Source organism: Falco peregrinus, chromosome 1 (genome assembly GCF_023634155.1).
Source record: "Falco peregrinus isolate bFalPer1 chromosome 1, bFalPer1.pri, whole genome shotgun sequence".
NCBI lineage: Eukaryota > Metazoa > Chordata > Aves > Falconiformes > Falconidae > Falco > Falco peregrinus.
The window spans coordinates 103,623,965-103,641,786 of NC_073721.1; the positions used below are offsets into that span (position 1 = coordinate 103,623,965).

Genomic DNA, 17,822 nt, shown 5'->3' on the forward strand with positions numbered 1-17,822 from the left:
ACAAGGGCAGGAAAAAACCCTTCAAAATTACTTTCCAAAAACACCTAAGGTCACATCTTAGAACACGGTATGATATGAACAAACCTGATAATATCACCAATCATATTAACTTTATTTTATTTCAATTTTAGTTATCACAGAGATAGGATTTATTTATTCAGTTTACTGACTGTGTCCATGAAATGCAAGTCATCTTTGCTTCCACCAAACACCATCACTTCTCCTTCTCTTCCAAGGCAGGCTGTATGCCACAATCTAGAAATAAAATTGTGATTAGTGACCAAGGAACAGCAATCAGCTGTGTGCTATCAGCAAAACAAATCTAAAACTTAAATGGTTTTAAGGGTTTCTGAGGAGCAGCAAGTTTACTTGCATGTTAACCTCTTTACCTCACATATTCTCCTCCATTCTTCAAGTTTATTTTCAAAAGACTCTTTTGCTATAAGGACAACTAAAATGGGAAAGGTCACTCTTCTAATCCCGTGATTCAATTACTTTACACACAGAGACTCGAAGTCTTACTGGCCTCACTACTCGCCCAGAAGAATTTTACAATTTCAAGTAATGTACTTTACAAGTTGCTCTGTGGGCTGCAGAAACAATAAAGCCTGCTCTTTATCAACCTGTGTCTGAAGGCAAACCTTCCATTCTTACAACAGAATGGGGAATAAGCGCCGAGCCCTCCGTGGAACACAGTGCTGATGAGAGCCTCTCCTCTGTTTGGCCATTTATTTGCACAGAGTATGTTGGGCCTTAGTATCTCTGAGGCTCCTGCTTCTTTGTCAAATATTACTGAAATGGGTCAATTGATTCAAAATGTACGTGGGCAGGACAGGCAGCCGTGCATGCACAAAGCACAATAATATAACCCTTCTTAGGAAATCAAGGCAAAGACATTATTTAAAAACTCTCCAGAGGTAAAAAATAATACCCTAAAATATATTACTCATTTCTTTAATATATTTAATATAAAAGGAGAGAGCAATATGACCATTGATCTCATGAGATTTTTGCTGAATGATTACCTTTCATACAGGCCAGTATATTTTTGTCATTATCTGACTTGTCTGTTCTCTAGTTATATATACTTTGTCGTATTTATCACTACTGCAACAAAACGTTACAGTGGAGAATTTTTGGAAAACAAAGTAACTACAGAAAACAAGCTTTTGCTAAAAACAGCTTTTAGTTTTGGTTGTGGTTTTTTTTTTCTTTTAAAATTTTCCACTATTTCTTTAATCATAACTACAATTCTAATGGCTTTAAGCCTGTGAGGTTTTCAGTACTGACTCTTATACCTGAACACAAGGATGAGAGCTTCAGAACACCAGTTATCCTGTTTCAGTTTTACACTTCCCCCCAAAGATTCCTGGGGATCATTTTCTGTGTGTCAGTTACTTAGATCATGCCCACAAGTTTTGTGTTGTGCATATAAAATACATGGTATTAAAAAGAAAACACAACAAAACCAAAACAAAACGTGACTTGTACAATCTTGCTTTAACAGAGATTCTGCTACTTTAGCAGCTACACCTTGTTAGATTTACTTTTTATTATTAGCAGTTAAAAATCTAGAATTTTTATACCAGTGTATTACCACTGAAGTAAGTATCACAAGATTATCACCACCAGAGCTCTGGCCCTTTAAATCTACTTAACCAAAATAATATGCACCACCGGAACTTTCATGCAAAAGTAAATTTTCTTTCTTTCTCCATTCATATCAGTAATTATTCACCATTCTCCACAGAGAAAAGGTGGGATACAGTTTAGCCTTCCTCATACCTGTAGATAGATCTGTCTCTGGCTTATCTGCATTATGAAAACTCTGGCCTGGACTTCATCACTGAAGAACACTGGGGAGCCTTTCCTGCCTTGACTTTGTTGACATCCTAGCTTGCAACCTGATGCTTTTTCTACAGACTGACAGAGTTTATGTCCTCTCACAGCTGCTCTAAGTTATCACCTAAACATTCTAATACAGCATGTTATTTAAATCATACAGATGTATAATCTAATAATTGATAACCTTTTTTTACACAGCTTTTCTAACTAGAACAACAGAAATACATTGTAATGAAAACACTGGGAGTCTGTAATTTAAACATACAATTTGTTCAATACTTCAACCTGGCATGCAAAATGTTAGCTAAAGTACAACTGATGGACAGAAAGAAGAAAAGTATGTTCTACCAATACAGAATCAGAGATCTATAACCTGGAAGACAATTTTTCAGAAATCAATTACTAAAAATTAAGGTTGAAGGAAATGATTCTTTACAGAATTTAAGGAGGGAATTACTTTCGCAGAAGCATTAGGAAAACACGTTCATGCATGTGTGATATACCACGTATTTTTATAAAATAATGGAAATGATAAAAAAGTACACATATACGTGTTATCACCAGTACATTTTAAGTCCTGCTGTGAAGTCATATGAGTGACAGAACTGATTTAAACCTTTTTCAGCTGCACAGATCCAGCAGTAATCCTGTGTAAGTATAGGGATACAATTATGGTACAACTAAGTACTTCACATTCAAATTAGTTCAGTATATAGACCAGCTTTTGGCATGTCTCCTTTTATGCAAGTTTCCAGGACTTCCTGAAAAAGGTTATTGAAGTTTCTCTTTTTAGGGGAAAAAAAAAACAACCAACAACCCAACTACAGGGGAGGTCTTTTATTTCAATAAAGAATTAGGTCAATGAAAGGCAACTGCCTTCAGCCTACAAACTGCACACTAAAATCTTCAGATAGTGGAGAACCACAGGACACATTTGGACTTGAGGGAGCTCTGAGACTCTTGTCAGCTTGTGACCCAAAAGCTCTGTTCTTGTAGGAGGGGGTCTGGGCTGTGTGTGCTGTACAGTTCCCAGCAAATTTAGCAGCACCAGCCTCTGGAAGCCTCTTTGGTGATTCTGCTGCAGCAAGGAAGAGAGCTTGCTCAATAGCCTCTCTGCCAGCACAGCCAAGTGACAATTCCACTTTGTAGCCCTGTATGGAATCTGCCCTCGGACTGCTGGAAAACCACTTGGGGCTCAAGAGTCACAGGTTCCTCACATCCAGCCCTGCCACCACTGGAGGCACAAATGTTATTCCAGCTTAACTGCAGAGTAAAGGCTGAGCTGCAGCTCCCTAGGCTGCTGCCTGCAGAAAAAGCACATTCTGTCCCTTCCCCATCCTTTTCCATGATGCACCGGTAAAAATAATTACACAAGGTGAGGCAGTCTGCCATTTCAGCAGTTAACTTTTATGAGACCATCCATGTAAAGAACTGAACACCAAGACAGACACGATCCTTGACTGCTAATGATGTGCTTTTCTATTTAAGGCAGTCATCAGTCCCTTCATATATCAGTTCACTAATTGTAAAAAGACAGAAAATATTCTATGAAGCTAAGGTATAAGTTTATTTGGGCTTGAAGAGTTTGAAATATAAGAAAACAGAAAACTTGATCTACGGTGCTGCTATATTTAAAAGACGCCCTAGAATAGGATAAAACAGGAAGAAAGTTAATTGAGGTAAAGATATTTCAGTAACAGAAAACAGAATGCAAAGCAAGAAGCATGCAAATGCCAGACCAGAATTGTACACTGTGCTAAAGGAATGATATAAAATTGTGCTGAGAGTACCTGGGTGATTGTATTGAATGAACTCCATGAAAAACTTATATTTACTATCTACAGCAAATCAATTTAATAGTATTTATATTATAAATGCAAGGAATGCTTCAAACACAGGGAAGGGGAGCTGTCTGGAAGAGACAGTATTGTTGCCAGTATGAACAACACACATTCTAGAACCAGGTTGGTTTTGGTTGGCAGTTAAATCCTCGAAATAACAAAACTCTGCAGTCATTTACTGTGCTGCTTAGTACTGCTGCTTAGAAAAAAAAAGAAAAAAAAACAACAAGCAAGAAGGTATTTCATAGTACTTTTGAACCCTGAAAGATGCATCAACATTTTCATGGTTGTCCCCCCCCCCAGTGCTTCTAATAATGTATCAACATTAATCAACTTTTATTATTCTTATAGATTATTAGTTCCTCAAAAGTTATGCAAGATACGTTTTCTTATATAAAAATAATTTGGCTATCAAACACCAAGTTAATTGGACACCCAGATCCTTCATTACAAAAACTCTTCTAATGCAAGTAACCATCAACTATAACAAATACAGAAAGTAATAATGCTGTATCAGGTGTGAAGGAACATAAGTTAGTAAAACAAACTATTCAATCATATGGCATTAATTTTCTAAGGTATTCTTACAATGTAGTTTAAAAATACTATCCAATAATTTAGAAGTACTTATTTTTTATAATTTCCTTAATTTCAGCAAAATATCTATTTTCGTATACCTAGGCATACTCTTCGGCAAATGGGTAAGTTGTTTCCATCCATTTGTTGTAATGCTGTGAATCCAGCCATCACCTACAATATAAGAACATACATTAGTACTTTTTCGTGGGACAAAGTATTACCTTTTTTATTTATACAAAAAGCTCTGTGTTCTAAGAGCACATATTAAGATAACAGTAACATCATCACTACATTAACTTGCATCTTTTCAGTCTTTGTGATTTAACCATTCAGTCACAGAAAGATCACCACACTGAAATCTGGAATTAAAATACACTTACTTTTTTCCTTTCGGATACACTGAGAAAAATCACCCCCTCTCAGTGGAATATATCTGTGACACTCAAAACTATTTTCACTGATTTCACATTTTTTCATGAAAAGAAGTTGCCTCTTCTAGAAAAGGAACTCAGTATAAGATTATCCTACTTCCTATTTAACGTTTTGTACCTGTGATTTGTTATTAATCCAAAAATCTACATTATGTCGACATTATTATTTGTATCTTCTCCTGCAATTTCTATTGATATCAAATTACACCTTTTTCATATCAAAATGCATCAGACTCTTGCCTTTATTCTTTTTGATGACAGTTTGATGAAAGATTTATTATCATATGTTCTTGTTGTACTATATACTATGTGCTCCTATATTTCTATAAAAATAATAAGATAGCTAGAGAAATACTCAAGCGCCATGAAAATTCTCTAACAAGATTTAGGTCTAAGTAGCCTGAGAAAGACAACAAATGTGCACACTAAATGATGTTAGTGTTAAAGTGTACAACAGAATTATAATCTCTAAATTACTTACTTAAAGGAACATTATCAGAACTTAGTCCACCAAAAAGAAAAAGTCTGTCATCTCCTATCGTAGTCAACGTGTGCCAGGATCGGTCTTTTGGTTTCTCTCCATTGATATTAATTCTTGGTGAAACAAATAAACAAAAACAAATTTTCAATTAATGCTAAAAATTAGCCTGCCAGAAATTTTAATAGTTCACTTAGCTTGTCCTAGAACAAACTTGGATATTTTCCGAGTGAAAAAGCTGCACTCACACAATTTGAATTTACTCTTAAGATGAATGGTGTTAAAATCTAAGTGAAGTAATTTCTTGTAGTAACTGTTCTCTAAACAATCAGTTCTATAAGTATCAAATTTAAGGACAAAAGCATTGATTGTTATTTTGGTTGTCTGTTTTCTTAAGATCACTAAAGCTACTACTTAATGTACAACTGAAGGCACTTAGGACAGCAAAGAAAGGACCACATACATATTCAAATAAACTGCACAATATATGTAGGTAAACAGACTAAGTTATTTGAGATAAAATTTAATGAATTCTGAGGGTCTAGAGTTTCTCTGCTCCTAGGAAAATGATCTTAAATTATGCAAGTGTTGTGGCTTTACCTTTTATCCAAAAGCTACTACCTCTTCAACCACTGTGCCTTTTAAGACAATGGTTAAATCGTCACCCAAACTTCTGAGATAAATTTTAGTACAACATGGAATTCCTAAGTACAAAACAGACTCAGGTTTATTATCCCAAAAATCTGTTCATGTTACAAAAACAGGGATTTGATATTGATTTCATTTTAGTTGCACAGTTAGGTGTGCTCAAGATGAGAAACTGAACAGTAAAGAATCTGAACGTAAGGGATTACCTACAGCAGGTGGCCTGAATCCACAGCATCAGTTTACATATTCAGCTGTCTTAGGAGGATCCCAACAATTAGCAAGAGTAAGAACCTCCAGAGGGCATCAGCCCACCTAGTATCTGGCTACTAAGCAAAAAGACGAACTTCTGTTGCAAAGTACCTGGTTAGATACAAAGAATCTAGGCCACCGCATACTCAGTACATCCTTATTTTGGAAAGATGATGGAAGAAGCCAGTGCAAACACCTTTAAGGCCTCTCGTGGGGTCAGAACGTTAGTCGGAGACTGTCCAGAGGGAGTAAGAAAGGAATATTCAATCCAGGTAGACTATAGCTCTCAAAGAACCAGTTACTTTTTTTTCCCTCCACTTTCCTGAAGTGAGGCAACTGTAATATACACAGACGTGTGCTCAATCTACAATATGAGCAGCGCAGACAGTCAGCTGTATTTCCTTTGTTATCAATGAAAAGAAACAGGTCCTTGAAAAGCGCAACTCTTGATTTATTTTAGATGTCTGCCTTAGCAGCAGTCGTCTCATGCCCAAGAAGTGCCTGTTTCTCTTAAGTGAGCTCAGAGGAAGCCTAGGGTGAGTAATACAGGCATCTGCAGTTCAGTTAAAGGAATTTCACTACTGGTGACTGCTAAGCAGTTCTCCATCTGGAAGCAAAGCCTGAAGAATCATAGCTAATTAAACAGTGATTGCAAAACCGTCCTACTAAATTTGGCACTGAAGTTGAAGCCAAGTCACAATGTTTGAGTTGCTTTGCACAACTCTTGCATGAGAAGCTTCTAAAATTGGCAAAGGGGCAGACTGTGCAGAGACACAAACAGGCTTTGATGTTTAGAAATATAGATATACCAGATACTGATGGCTGATAATGTTTCAATCCTTCATACCACTGATACAAAACCCCCAAAAATCACAGTAAGAGAAAGAACATAATATTGAACATTTTGAGTAACAAGTCAGTGGAGCTCAGGGAAAGCAAGGTAACTTCTGGGTAGTGGCAACTGAAATAAACACTGCAATCTCATGCTGGAAGATATTACTGGATTAGTTAGGTTAATATTATGCAATTCCTTAAGAAATCTACATAAAGTTGCATAAGAAAAAGAAGACATGACTGGTTAATGAGAAGCCATGGGGCTTTAAGTAAAACCATCGTTGCATTTGGAATTTTTCTTTTAGGAGATGTCCGATAAGTGAATCCAAATGCAGGACTGCACAAACCAAGCCCTCTTTGCTGGGAGACATGTACCTTACAGAAGAACCTCAAACACCTGCAGTAAACTTGTCTTGGTCAGCAGCATTCAGACAGCTAAACTTTTTAATCTGTATTAAATCCTTGAGTCTCATTTGGTGATAATTCACATGGGCAATCAAAGGCAATCTCTTTGCAGCTGCAGAACGGCTGAAAATTCTATTATCAAGACGAGAAAGGTTGCATCTTGCCCAGTTTTTAATTCATCATTAGATCAGAAATTTCAGTAGAAAGGAATCTGAAGCTACAGCATAAGGGAAGTCTCCTTGCCAAAAAACACCTAGAGGAGAAAATACCCTGACAGCAAACTAGTCTGAAGTAATTTACCCCTCTGTAAAATACTGGAATGACACGAGGGCTTATTAGAGGCAGTTTTCAGCTGGAAATGGATTGTCTGGTTAGAATTATTTAAAAGTATTGCTGGTGCTTAAAGGATATAGTTATTTTCTTTACTTCACACTCTTAATATTTAATTTTATTGGTCTCAGCAAGCATTTCTTTGCTATATAAATTTCAGAAAAAAAAAAAAAAAAAAAAGAGGAGAGAAAAAAAACCCCACCCTCTTTATCTACTCTGTCTTACTTTACAATGTTTGTGTATGGATTCGTAAGACTTTTGGGACCAAGTTCTTTATATTGGAGATGATCCCTGCAAATGCCCAATTTCTAATACACCCACCACTACTGATTTTATGAAAGGAAGCACATAGCCAGAAATAATTTTCCAAACAATTTGTGCAAAGACAGACTGTAAAGTGGAGTCAAAATGGAAATACTGATTGGACATTGTTCTGAGAGATACACTGATTTTTGCTCCTTCTGTAACCAGGAGATGAAATCACAAAGAGGTATGTTTGTCCATGCTGACAAGTAGCCTGGTAATACAAGATGAATTTACCACAGTAGATAATTAATAGGCACAACTAAATTATTTGGAGAAAACATCATCTAGTCCTAGGAAGGCACCCTTCCCTGCCCCGCCCCACCCCAATGCAGCTGACAACGGCTAATCTAAATATTCTGTCGTCAGTGATAGTCCATATTTCTCAAGTTTCCCTAAGATCTGTCACTTTAGTAAGCAAAGAACAGTGCTCAGGTATGTAAAGCTTCCTGTAAGACCAGCCTTTGATTAGTTACCCTTCTAGAGATGAATACATACAAATGCTTCACCTCCTGTGAGGTGCAACCACAGCAGCAGACACTCTGCAAAGATTCTTTTTCCCCCTAATTTCTTTTTAGTCTCTCTTAAATCTCCTTTTTTCCCAGTCTCTCAAAGACTCTTTGCAAAGGTGTTGTAGAATGGCTGGATAGTAGGCTCCTACATTTATAATGATCAGAGTCTATACTAAATCATGGGTAAGTCTTGTGAGTTATTCTTGGATCGCAATATGGAAATAACTGAGTATTGGAACAAACTTCAGTTTTTAGGAATGGCTGCATGTAGTATTACCGTCCTTAGTGTAACAGGGTGTGTGTGGGGGTGGGGTGGGGGTGGGGGTGTAAATCAGCCTGTTGTATTCAGGTCAAGAACAGAAAAACTTTTTAAAAACTTCAATATTAGCTTTCAAATGCCAAACAAAAATGTAATGCTGGCTGACAAGGACTTAAGACAGAACTTTGACATTGACATCCCTCCTTTCAGGACTTGAAATTCCTCTCATTGACTTGTCACTCAACTATCACAAGTTTCCTTTCTAAAAGCAATAAAAAGCAAGCCAAAGAGCAGCTGCTCATGCAACAACAAAACGTAAGCAGCTACAGCAATAATCTGAATAATCAATCCACTCAGAGGTAAAGCTCACAGTCTAAGAGGGACAATGCCATCATTTAGGTAGAACATTTTTAATTTTAAAACAACTAGCAAAGAAAAAGGGGAATTAAGCTGACCAGTTAATAACCACAAATGCCAATTAAAGACATTTTCAAAGGGAAGTTTTCTTGAAAGGACACTGTGCAACTTCTTTGTCCTGCTGCCATCAGCAGCAAGAAGGAATGGATGGAGGATTGTGTTTACCCCCTCGCTTTGCTCTCGGCTCAGGGGGCAGAGACTTGATGCAGGATCAGACCAGCAGTTACAGGCAATTAAAGATGCCCATCATAGCTGCATGAAGCACATGAAGGCCTGGAGCAAGATCTGTACTGACTGGCACATATTCAGGAAAGGTGTATTTCATGGCCTTTTTTGAAACTACTATTAGGTTACCTTGAGAATTGAAACAGAACAGTGGTTATCACCCATTAGTTACTGTTTACCTGCTGGTTTGTCTATCAGCTAACAATATATCCACTGATTCTACACACGTAGTAGGCACTATCATAAATGCTATACGCAAACAAACAAATCTTAGGAAGTATGCCAATATCTGATTGAGTTTAAAATTGAAATATTTAGGTCATGCTTTTACTCAATTTTTTAAAAAATGGTTAAGATGCTTATCTTAGGGACAGGGAGATCTCTCCTCAATCTGTACTATAATGAGCCACATATAGATAGTAAAAACAGTATTCAAAAAGACATCTAAACTAAAATTCCATACAAAAAATTTACCCATCTTGAAAATTAGGATGTTAAATCAGTACATGCTGTGCTTAAAATAGCATCATCAATGCTTTGGTGCAGAACAGAAAAAGCCTAATAACCTCTATCAAATTAAATTAAATTGAAATCACAATATAACAGCTGTTAAAATAGTCCCCAAACCCCCATTCTCCTCTTGGAAAAGCTACAAAACTAGCAATGGAACTATTTAACAATATGTTTCAATCTGCTACATTCAACTTCAAGTGTTACAGAGAAAAACATACCTTCCAGACCAAGTCCAAGTGTCTAAATCCAGGCAGTGCAAATCATTCATTCTAGTTTGCTAAAACAAATAAATAAAATCCCCGTTGTGTTATATTAAGCAAACAATGAGCAAAGTATTTCAGCAAGGCCTTCCCAGGACAGAATATTTTAAGTAACAATATTTTGAAGAAAACTGTACCCATGCGCCTTAAAACAACACTGTATTATATGCCAGATGAAAAGCATTTCTTCTCAAAAACCCCACGCAACTCTCAGAAAACTACCTGTCAGGAATATCTACAGTAATGCAACAGCAGTATGGGGCCAATTTTAGCTGTTAACAGTAGTTTAAAAGTGAAGAACTACGTGATACTCCGTTCCTGCAAATGTATTCAATTTTCATCCATAGAATTCATAGCAGGTAATTGTAGAAGGTGTAATACTCCACATACAGTTTCCTCTCATTACTTTTCTTTGCATTCTGATCAGAACTATGCATCCTCTTGCCTGGTCACTTATTCCTTGAAATATTCTTGTAGGTACTGTACTCAGTACATGACATCCCACAAAAAGTTCATCACATCTGTGTTTTTCTATCTTTTCTGGAATGCAAGTCCTTTCACAAAGTTGTTGCTAGCAACGTTTTATGACCCTATGGCATTTGCCATAAAAATAGTAAAAGGTATCATTAAGAACAATGGGAAATCAATACACTTGCATATCTGCCTGTCTGTGGAGAAGAAGAAAGTAACTGCCTTAGAAACACAAAGGCAAGGGGAGAATGTAGGGAAGAATTTCTTCGCTTCAGATTGTAGCAGTATTTTCAATGGCTCACAATACACTTGACTGATACTTGTGATTCCCCTAGGCACTACAAAACAATATCTGAGAAGTAGGGAAATATATCTTGCCTTACCTTACAATTTCTTTTCTCCTAGGGTAGTCCATAGATCTATTAGAATAAGCCTTTCTCCAGCTTGCAGATCCTTTGAGGCAGAAACTAGACTTGTCATTTAGATCAGAATAGGAGTAGTTTTACCCCTGAGAACTCAGACAGTTAGTGAGTTTGAGAGACTTTCAAAGCTGTCCATCAGGGCTATGGAAAGTCTCTCAGGGTATTTCAGGAAACAGCAAGGTTTTCAGGATAGCTATGGCCTCCTCTGATCAAGTTGGTGCTAGCCCTTTTCTGTCCCAGGGAAGAGAATGTTAACTAGCATTTTGGAACGCCTTCAGAGAGGCCAATAGGCTGAAGAAAAGGAGAATGTGAGGGCTTTTGTGCATTGCCTGAGAAACTTTATCCCCCCAAGATGGTGAATATAACAATAAAGTGTGGTTCAGCTGACGGCTAGTGGAACAGATCCATCTTCCATAACAAGTCTATTTAGTTTCCTGCTCCTTCAGGTGTCTTTGAAGGAGATAAGGAACAAATTATAAAATCAGAAAGCAAAATGCAGTTACTATCTTCTGCTGTACCTGTACACAGCTAGAACTAAAAGTATTTACTCATCTTGGAATAACACAGTTCGATACCGAGGACATCTATTAAAGAAAGGGAAGAAAGAAAGTTGCTGTTATGTTGGAAATAAAGGTTTCAAGAAGATCCTGTTCAAGACCTCCTCGCTGACTTTCCTTTCCTAGGCATTAGGCAGAAGATGGAGTAGTTTTCAGTTTCTTGGTCCCTGGGAAATCAATGTATTATAATCTTTACATTTGCATGGTTCAACAGATTGACAGATGCATAATTACATCAACCTCATCTTGAATTCAAAACACAGCATCAGTTGGACATTTATGTCTAAGACTCAGCTTTAACAAATGAAAATGCCCTTCTACCTGACCCTTAACTGGGGAACTGTAAAGCACACAGTTAGGTTATAGTATTGTCACTTGCAAAGTTTTCTTGCCGTTTTTCATGTATTTCCAAATGCATCAACTACATTTAATCTTTTAGCTGATAGTCCTAAGATGATTCTTAATTGGCTTAAAAGCATCAAGCCTCACCAAAGGTTCTGCATTTCCCTCTGAGCTACAAAGACTCCTCAGACATCCTACTTAATCTACGGCATGTTCATTTATTTGCAGCCTGGTAAACATTAACCAGGATCTGCTTTGTCACAGAATTAGCTTTCTAGCATGATGAAAGGCATTAGGGGTGACATATTTACAGCTCACTGCTGTTATGGTAAATACTGTGCAGCTCTCCATTCTCAGATTTACAATCAGATACTACAGCTCAAATCTTTCTACGAGAAGGATTGTGGTTCAATGTATCTTCTGATCTTCAGCGACAGAAAGGATAACAGGAAATACAAACATGCATACATTAAGGCATCAGATGTGTGAAGAGCTGCTAGAAAGACTTTTGTTTTAATACTTCATCATTCTTTACATGAAAATTTTCCACTTAAATCAAACATGCGACTTGCACCAACTTTTGGACTAATTCTCCTTCCTTCCCACTTTCTCCCATTTCTGTTTTTTTCAGGGGCTTACCTGGAGGAACAGAATCCACATAACACTTCTGAGCCTGTTTTCAAATGAATCCTGGTACAATTGATATTGATCACCATCATCTTCTTTTACCAGTTCTAGCTCCAAGTTTGGAAAAAGGTGCCCTTTCCTCCCAGAAAGATGAATAGGAGAAGCCTCATGACACTTCCTGGCCCTTTCTGGTTCCTTGCAGAGCCTTTTCCCTGGGAAGATTTGTATTATGGTGAACTAGAAGGAGAAGGAGGAGCAGAGCAACCCCGTATTTGCTCCTTAATTTATGGAGAAAAGCAAGACTTCATCCTTTGGGGAGAAGTTACTCCTGTTGTCAGGAAATTTAGTGTTTTTCTGATGTCTTTTACCTTTCCTTTCCTGTTTCATAACTTACATTAATTCCTCAAGCCCCACTGAATGTTCCCTAACCTTTGCAAGTCTCCTTCCATTTATTTCTAGGATACAAAGTGAATCAATAATAATCATGAAAGTGAAAATTACACTCGCTGTTCTTCTACAAAATTAAATATAGCTTTCCAAAATTTTACTCTTCTCTTTCATTGTTCCCAAGCGGTTCCACTAAAATTTAGAAAATGGGTATTAAGGGAGCTGATGCTACCTGATGAAGAGAAAAACTTTTCCAGATCAGAGCCTTCTTGTATTTCTGAATCCTGTAGTCAAATAGAAGCCAGAGGGCATGTCCTTTTAGGGCATATCTAATCATGTAACAGCACAGTGGAGAAATGACAAGCGAGTTCCAGTTTACTAATGTCACTTGCAGAGGCTGACTGAGGATCCTAGCTTCAGTAACAAAGCAGTTCAGTTGCAACAGGCACAATGCAGGAACTCTGACTAGCCTGGACACAACACTTAATGCTGTTCTGTTTCTGGGGTGAAGACCTCTGCACCACGCAGACAGCCCTTCCTAACAAAAAGCCAGAGGGAGCAAGGCTCTGAGGGCTGAGGAAGTGTTCAGAAATAAAATGGCAGGCCAGAAGGTCCTGAGCTACATGTTTAATTCTTCACATCTAGGTTTCTTTCCCTCTCATGTCTGCAGGCTTGAGTTCAGCTGTGATTTGCAAGGGCTCATTTATACAGCAGGCACAAAAGAGCAAGTCCATAGCAGAGGCACAGGGCTCACTTGCATGGCTCCCTGACACACAAGATTCAAGTAAGACTAGACACTTTTTCAAGCTTTCCCAATATCCCTTAATTTCCTTAGCTATTTGCAAATCAAGTTTGTCCAAACCTACAACTCTGGAAGCTACTGCATGCAGCTGTCTCTCAGGGGTGGGGCTTTAGCAACAATTCCAGGGATCATGAGCCTGTATAAAAGGCCACGTAACACATGATGGTTAAGAAAAAACAGGATCAATATTGTTTACTTTCTTTCCTGATTGCTTTGAAAATTTACTTCGGTGACATTTTTTCCTGCAGCTGCGGGTGGCAATTCAAACTGAAAAACCAGCTGGATATTGTGTGGCCATTCTAAACCTGCTTTGATCTGTATGTCTGGTTTCTGTCTGAGCAAGCAGGAGTAAGCCATTTTGTAACAGAACTGTAGACTTTCCCTGAGAAGAACACTGCATTAGAGCACAGCTTTTACAGCATGAAAACAGGGGATAGGGAACAAAGTGCAATTTTACACTGTTTCATTTGCAAGTACTTGAGAAGACAGGGTTTAGGTTATGGCAGCTTTCCAAGACGAAGTTGGCGTATGTTCACCGCAGGGTATTTCCAACCAACAGTTAATTCCTTCACTTTCATATAACAAAACTATAGAAACACAACACTGAGGGCTTCTTCACTGTTACTTTTCATAGTAGTAGGCATAGGAAGCATTGTCTCATCCTCCAGCTGAATAAGATTAGAGGCTCTAAATTAACTGTAGGTAAAAGGAGCTAAAAAGTTAAATTTAAAAAAAAAGTATGGAAGAGTACATAGTAATTTAAATTAGGAAGGTTTTTTTACTTGCCTTACAGAATCTGTTTCTCACATTCCTGATAAACTCCAGCTCATACAGAGACCTTTAAAAATAATATCTTCTCTATGCTTTTGCAACAGCTCTAAAAAGAGCTGGCACACTTTCCATCTCGTGAAGAAACTACCCTTGCAAAAACTTTACAAATGATAGGGGAGCTTGCATTAGTTAAGACTACCTACTACCATCCTTGTTTTCAGACATAAGACAGGAATATGTTTTTTGAATTGGATTGCTGCCTAAGGCTTACATTCTTACATTAATGCTTCAGCAGAGAACAACTGAAGAGAAAATCTCCTCTGTCTAGTACTAGATAAATTAAGTCTGTTGCTGAAAGGTTTTAGTATCTCCTTGCTTACCAGTGCTGGCTTCAAGGTTGTTAGGTACAGATAACCAGGGGGATGATGCCTATGACTTTTTTTTAATTATTATTATTAAAAAGAGCTAAGAAGTGTTAAGATTATATGGCAAGAATCTAGCCTTGATTTAAATATGCACTGATTGCATCCTATACAGACAGCTCTTAACTCTGCCTTTGACTGTCCTAAGGGACAATAGATTTAAGATCCTCCCACAGTGTATTAAATGGTACAGTTTTGGATCAACCATCAAGAAAGCAAACACAAACCTTACTCTTGTGGTAAAGAGCTTATGTTGGATGCCCAGAATAAAGCTGTTAACAGCAATCTCTACGGTATGCTGCCCATACTCTGTATCAAGGGGACAGAGCATGTTAAAGGTAAAGACTGAGGCTGCAAAATCAACATTCAAAGAGCAGAGGAGAGGCTTAACAAGACTGGAATGACCTGTGCCTGCAGCAGCCTGTGCTATCAGGTAACACACTGCAGCATCCTGTACCAGCTTGAACGTCTGGAGACTAACAGCTTTGTATCCAGCCATTATAATCACATGCTACTCTTCAGACATCTGTATTTCAGTCACTTATGTGCAAAAAATGACAACAGTTTAAATCATAAAGCCAAATGAAATCTGTTCTTTTCTACCTTTCACAACCATGTTGCAATTGTAAATATAAAATACTGTATCCCAACAGTTATTCTGAACTTTACTCTCCCAGAAGGTAAACATCAGAGTATGAAAGATGTGTATGTAAGTAACTGATGGTTCTTACACATTCCCTCTTTCTTTAGCGGGGAGGGGGGGGGGGAGCACAAGCTAAAATCCCAGTTATACTTAATACTTGCTTTATTTTTAATTTATTTATATTTAATACAGTGAAATGGGGGAAAAAAGCCAGAAGGTTCAATGTATAAATCTAAGCTGTAGCAAGCACAGAGTGCTAGCATCTCATTTATTTAAACTTGGTCTGTTAGCAGGCTTGCTTTTGCTCCACTCTCAAAGAACCATCTCTTACACACATATCAACCATTTTTGTTATTTATAAACATTTGTATTTACCACACAGTCATATTTTTTTCCCTTTTGGGGACAATGCATGCTTCATCATTAATACTACAGACAGAAAGACAGACTCTTATTTTTGTAAGATAGAGGGGGATGAAAAGAAGCATCCTGGATTCAGCACCCCTAACATACAGGTTAGGCCAGAGACATTTTGGATTTTTTTCTACTACAAAGTAATTTGCTATAAAAAAATAGCTGTCACGGAAATAATATTACTGCCAATAAAATGTTTTAATTAAACACTAACCAGCACTCTTCCTCCAAAGATGTAACCTTTATTTCCCAGCACAGCACATGCATGAGCTGCTCGAGGCTGAGGTGGATCTCCACCCTGAAAGAACCAAAATAAGATCCTTCAGAACATCAAAGTGCCAGCTGAGGATAGTGGCAAGTCAGTAACACTGAGACTGCAAAGATAAGGCCAACGTGCATCAATATGCTGACAAAACTGCAACTTTAAAAGGAAAATCATTTGTAGTCATGTCCAAGACTCCATAGACGTTAAAAGATACATATAATTGCCAAGGACAGCTTTAATCACATTCCCTCAGTTGCTAATGTTTAATATATTCCCTCTTGGTCTCATTTATCATTGCTTCATTTAAGTTAAATTCAATTAATTTAGCTTTAATTCCTAAGCATAAAATTACAGTAACACTTCAGTTATTGTTGATAACTCCTGGGCAGCTTTATTTTTCCAAAGTGCAAACCATTAGGAACAGGTACTAAAATCTCTGGAAATCAGATCTTAAAATTTGATGTTATATCCAATAGCCACATGCCAAGAAGTCTTCCCTGTGTAAATCAGAAATAAAGATAGCAAAATTGGCTTTTATTTTTCAAAGGTAATTTCTTTTTCTTTTCATTTAGTTTTATAGGAATTTTAGAACATCCTATAAAGACCATAAAATAGTGTCAGACACTGATACTTCTACTGACATATGTACTTCGACTGAGTTCTCACGTAAACTCACTAGGATTTTATGAACCTTTATAGTATACTATCATATTAATATCAATAAATAGAAATGTGTGCATTACTATATTACTGGGTAAGTGAGTATACATGTTCCCTTGGAAGACTATTAAAATAAAGTATTTGCTGATTAATATCTGATCTGTTTATTCTAACAATATAGCATGACTGGGAGATATTTGTTCAACAGATTTTTTCAACATTTAACTCTTGAAGGGAATATAGCAAGTCCATATACACAGCATTTAAAATAACTATATAACCCTTGCATACTAACCATATAAAACATATAAACTTCACAAAGAAAAACTGAAGGCCTAAGCTAGCAATATAGTGAGTTTACTGTCTCTCCCCTTGCCTTCCTCAAGTCTGTGAAAGCTGAGTGGTGAACCAAGAGAGAACAGATTTCAAGACGACTATTTGTTCTTTCAGCCCAATATACTATCCTTCATGCCAACCTATCAGCTTTATGAAAAGGGGGAGGCAGGGGAGACGAAGAAATCTCCAGGCAGACCTTAATCTCTCATGTGATCAATTCTCAGTTATCTGTGATAGGTTATCCATGTTGCAGATTAATTAGCTACAATCATCCAAATGGCTTCATACCAAAACAGTTCAAATAAATGGGGTTTGTTAACCTTGGTTTGGCACCATTAAAACCCTTCCTGCATTTCTACCAAGCACTGCCCAAAGATCTTTGCTTCATTCCAGAAGGCCTTCACTAGGTGTGAGACAGGATGAATATGGAGCTGGCCTGGATTAATGGCTGTGCTCCAGCCACAAAACTCTTCCTCCAGACCCAAAGCCCTGGCAGTGCCTACAACGATACCCAAAGTCAGTATAATTGACGTGATCCATTTCTAGAGGACCCAAGTTTGCATTGTGAGAAGCC

General features: G+C 37.5%; 1 protein-coding gene across 1 annotated transcript in view; it reads right to left on the bottom strand.

Annotated features, from left to right (window-relative positions):
- Window positions 1-17,822, bottom strand: part of KLHDC1 (kelch domain containing 1) — a 31,515-nt gene that overhangs the window by 1,529 nt on the left and 12,164 nt on the right. The window contains exons 7-11 of the mRNA XM_005231582.4: window positions 16,202-16,285; window positions 10,088-10,146; window positions 5,178-5,290; window positions 4,364-4,436; window positions 171-255 (exon numbers count right to left, since the gene is read on the bottom strand). Of these exons, the coding sequence (XP_005231639.1) occupies window positions 171-255; window positions 4,364-4,436; window positions 5,178-5,290; window positions 10,088-10,146; window positions 16,202-16,285 (414 nt within the window). The remainder of the gene's footprint in view (window positions 1-170; window positions 256-4,363; window positions 4,437-5,177; window positions 5,291-10,087; window positions 10,147-16,201; window positions 16,286-17,822) is intronic.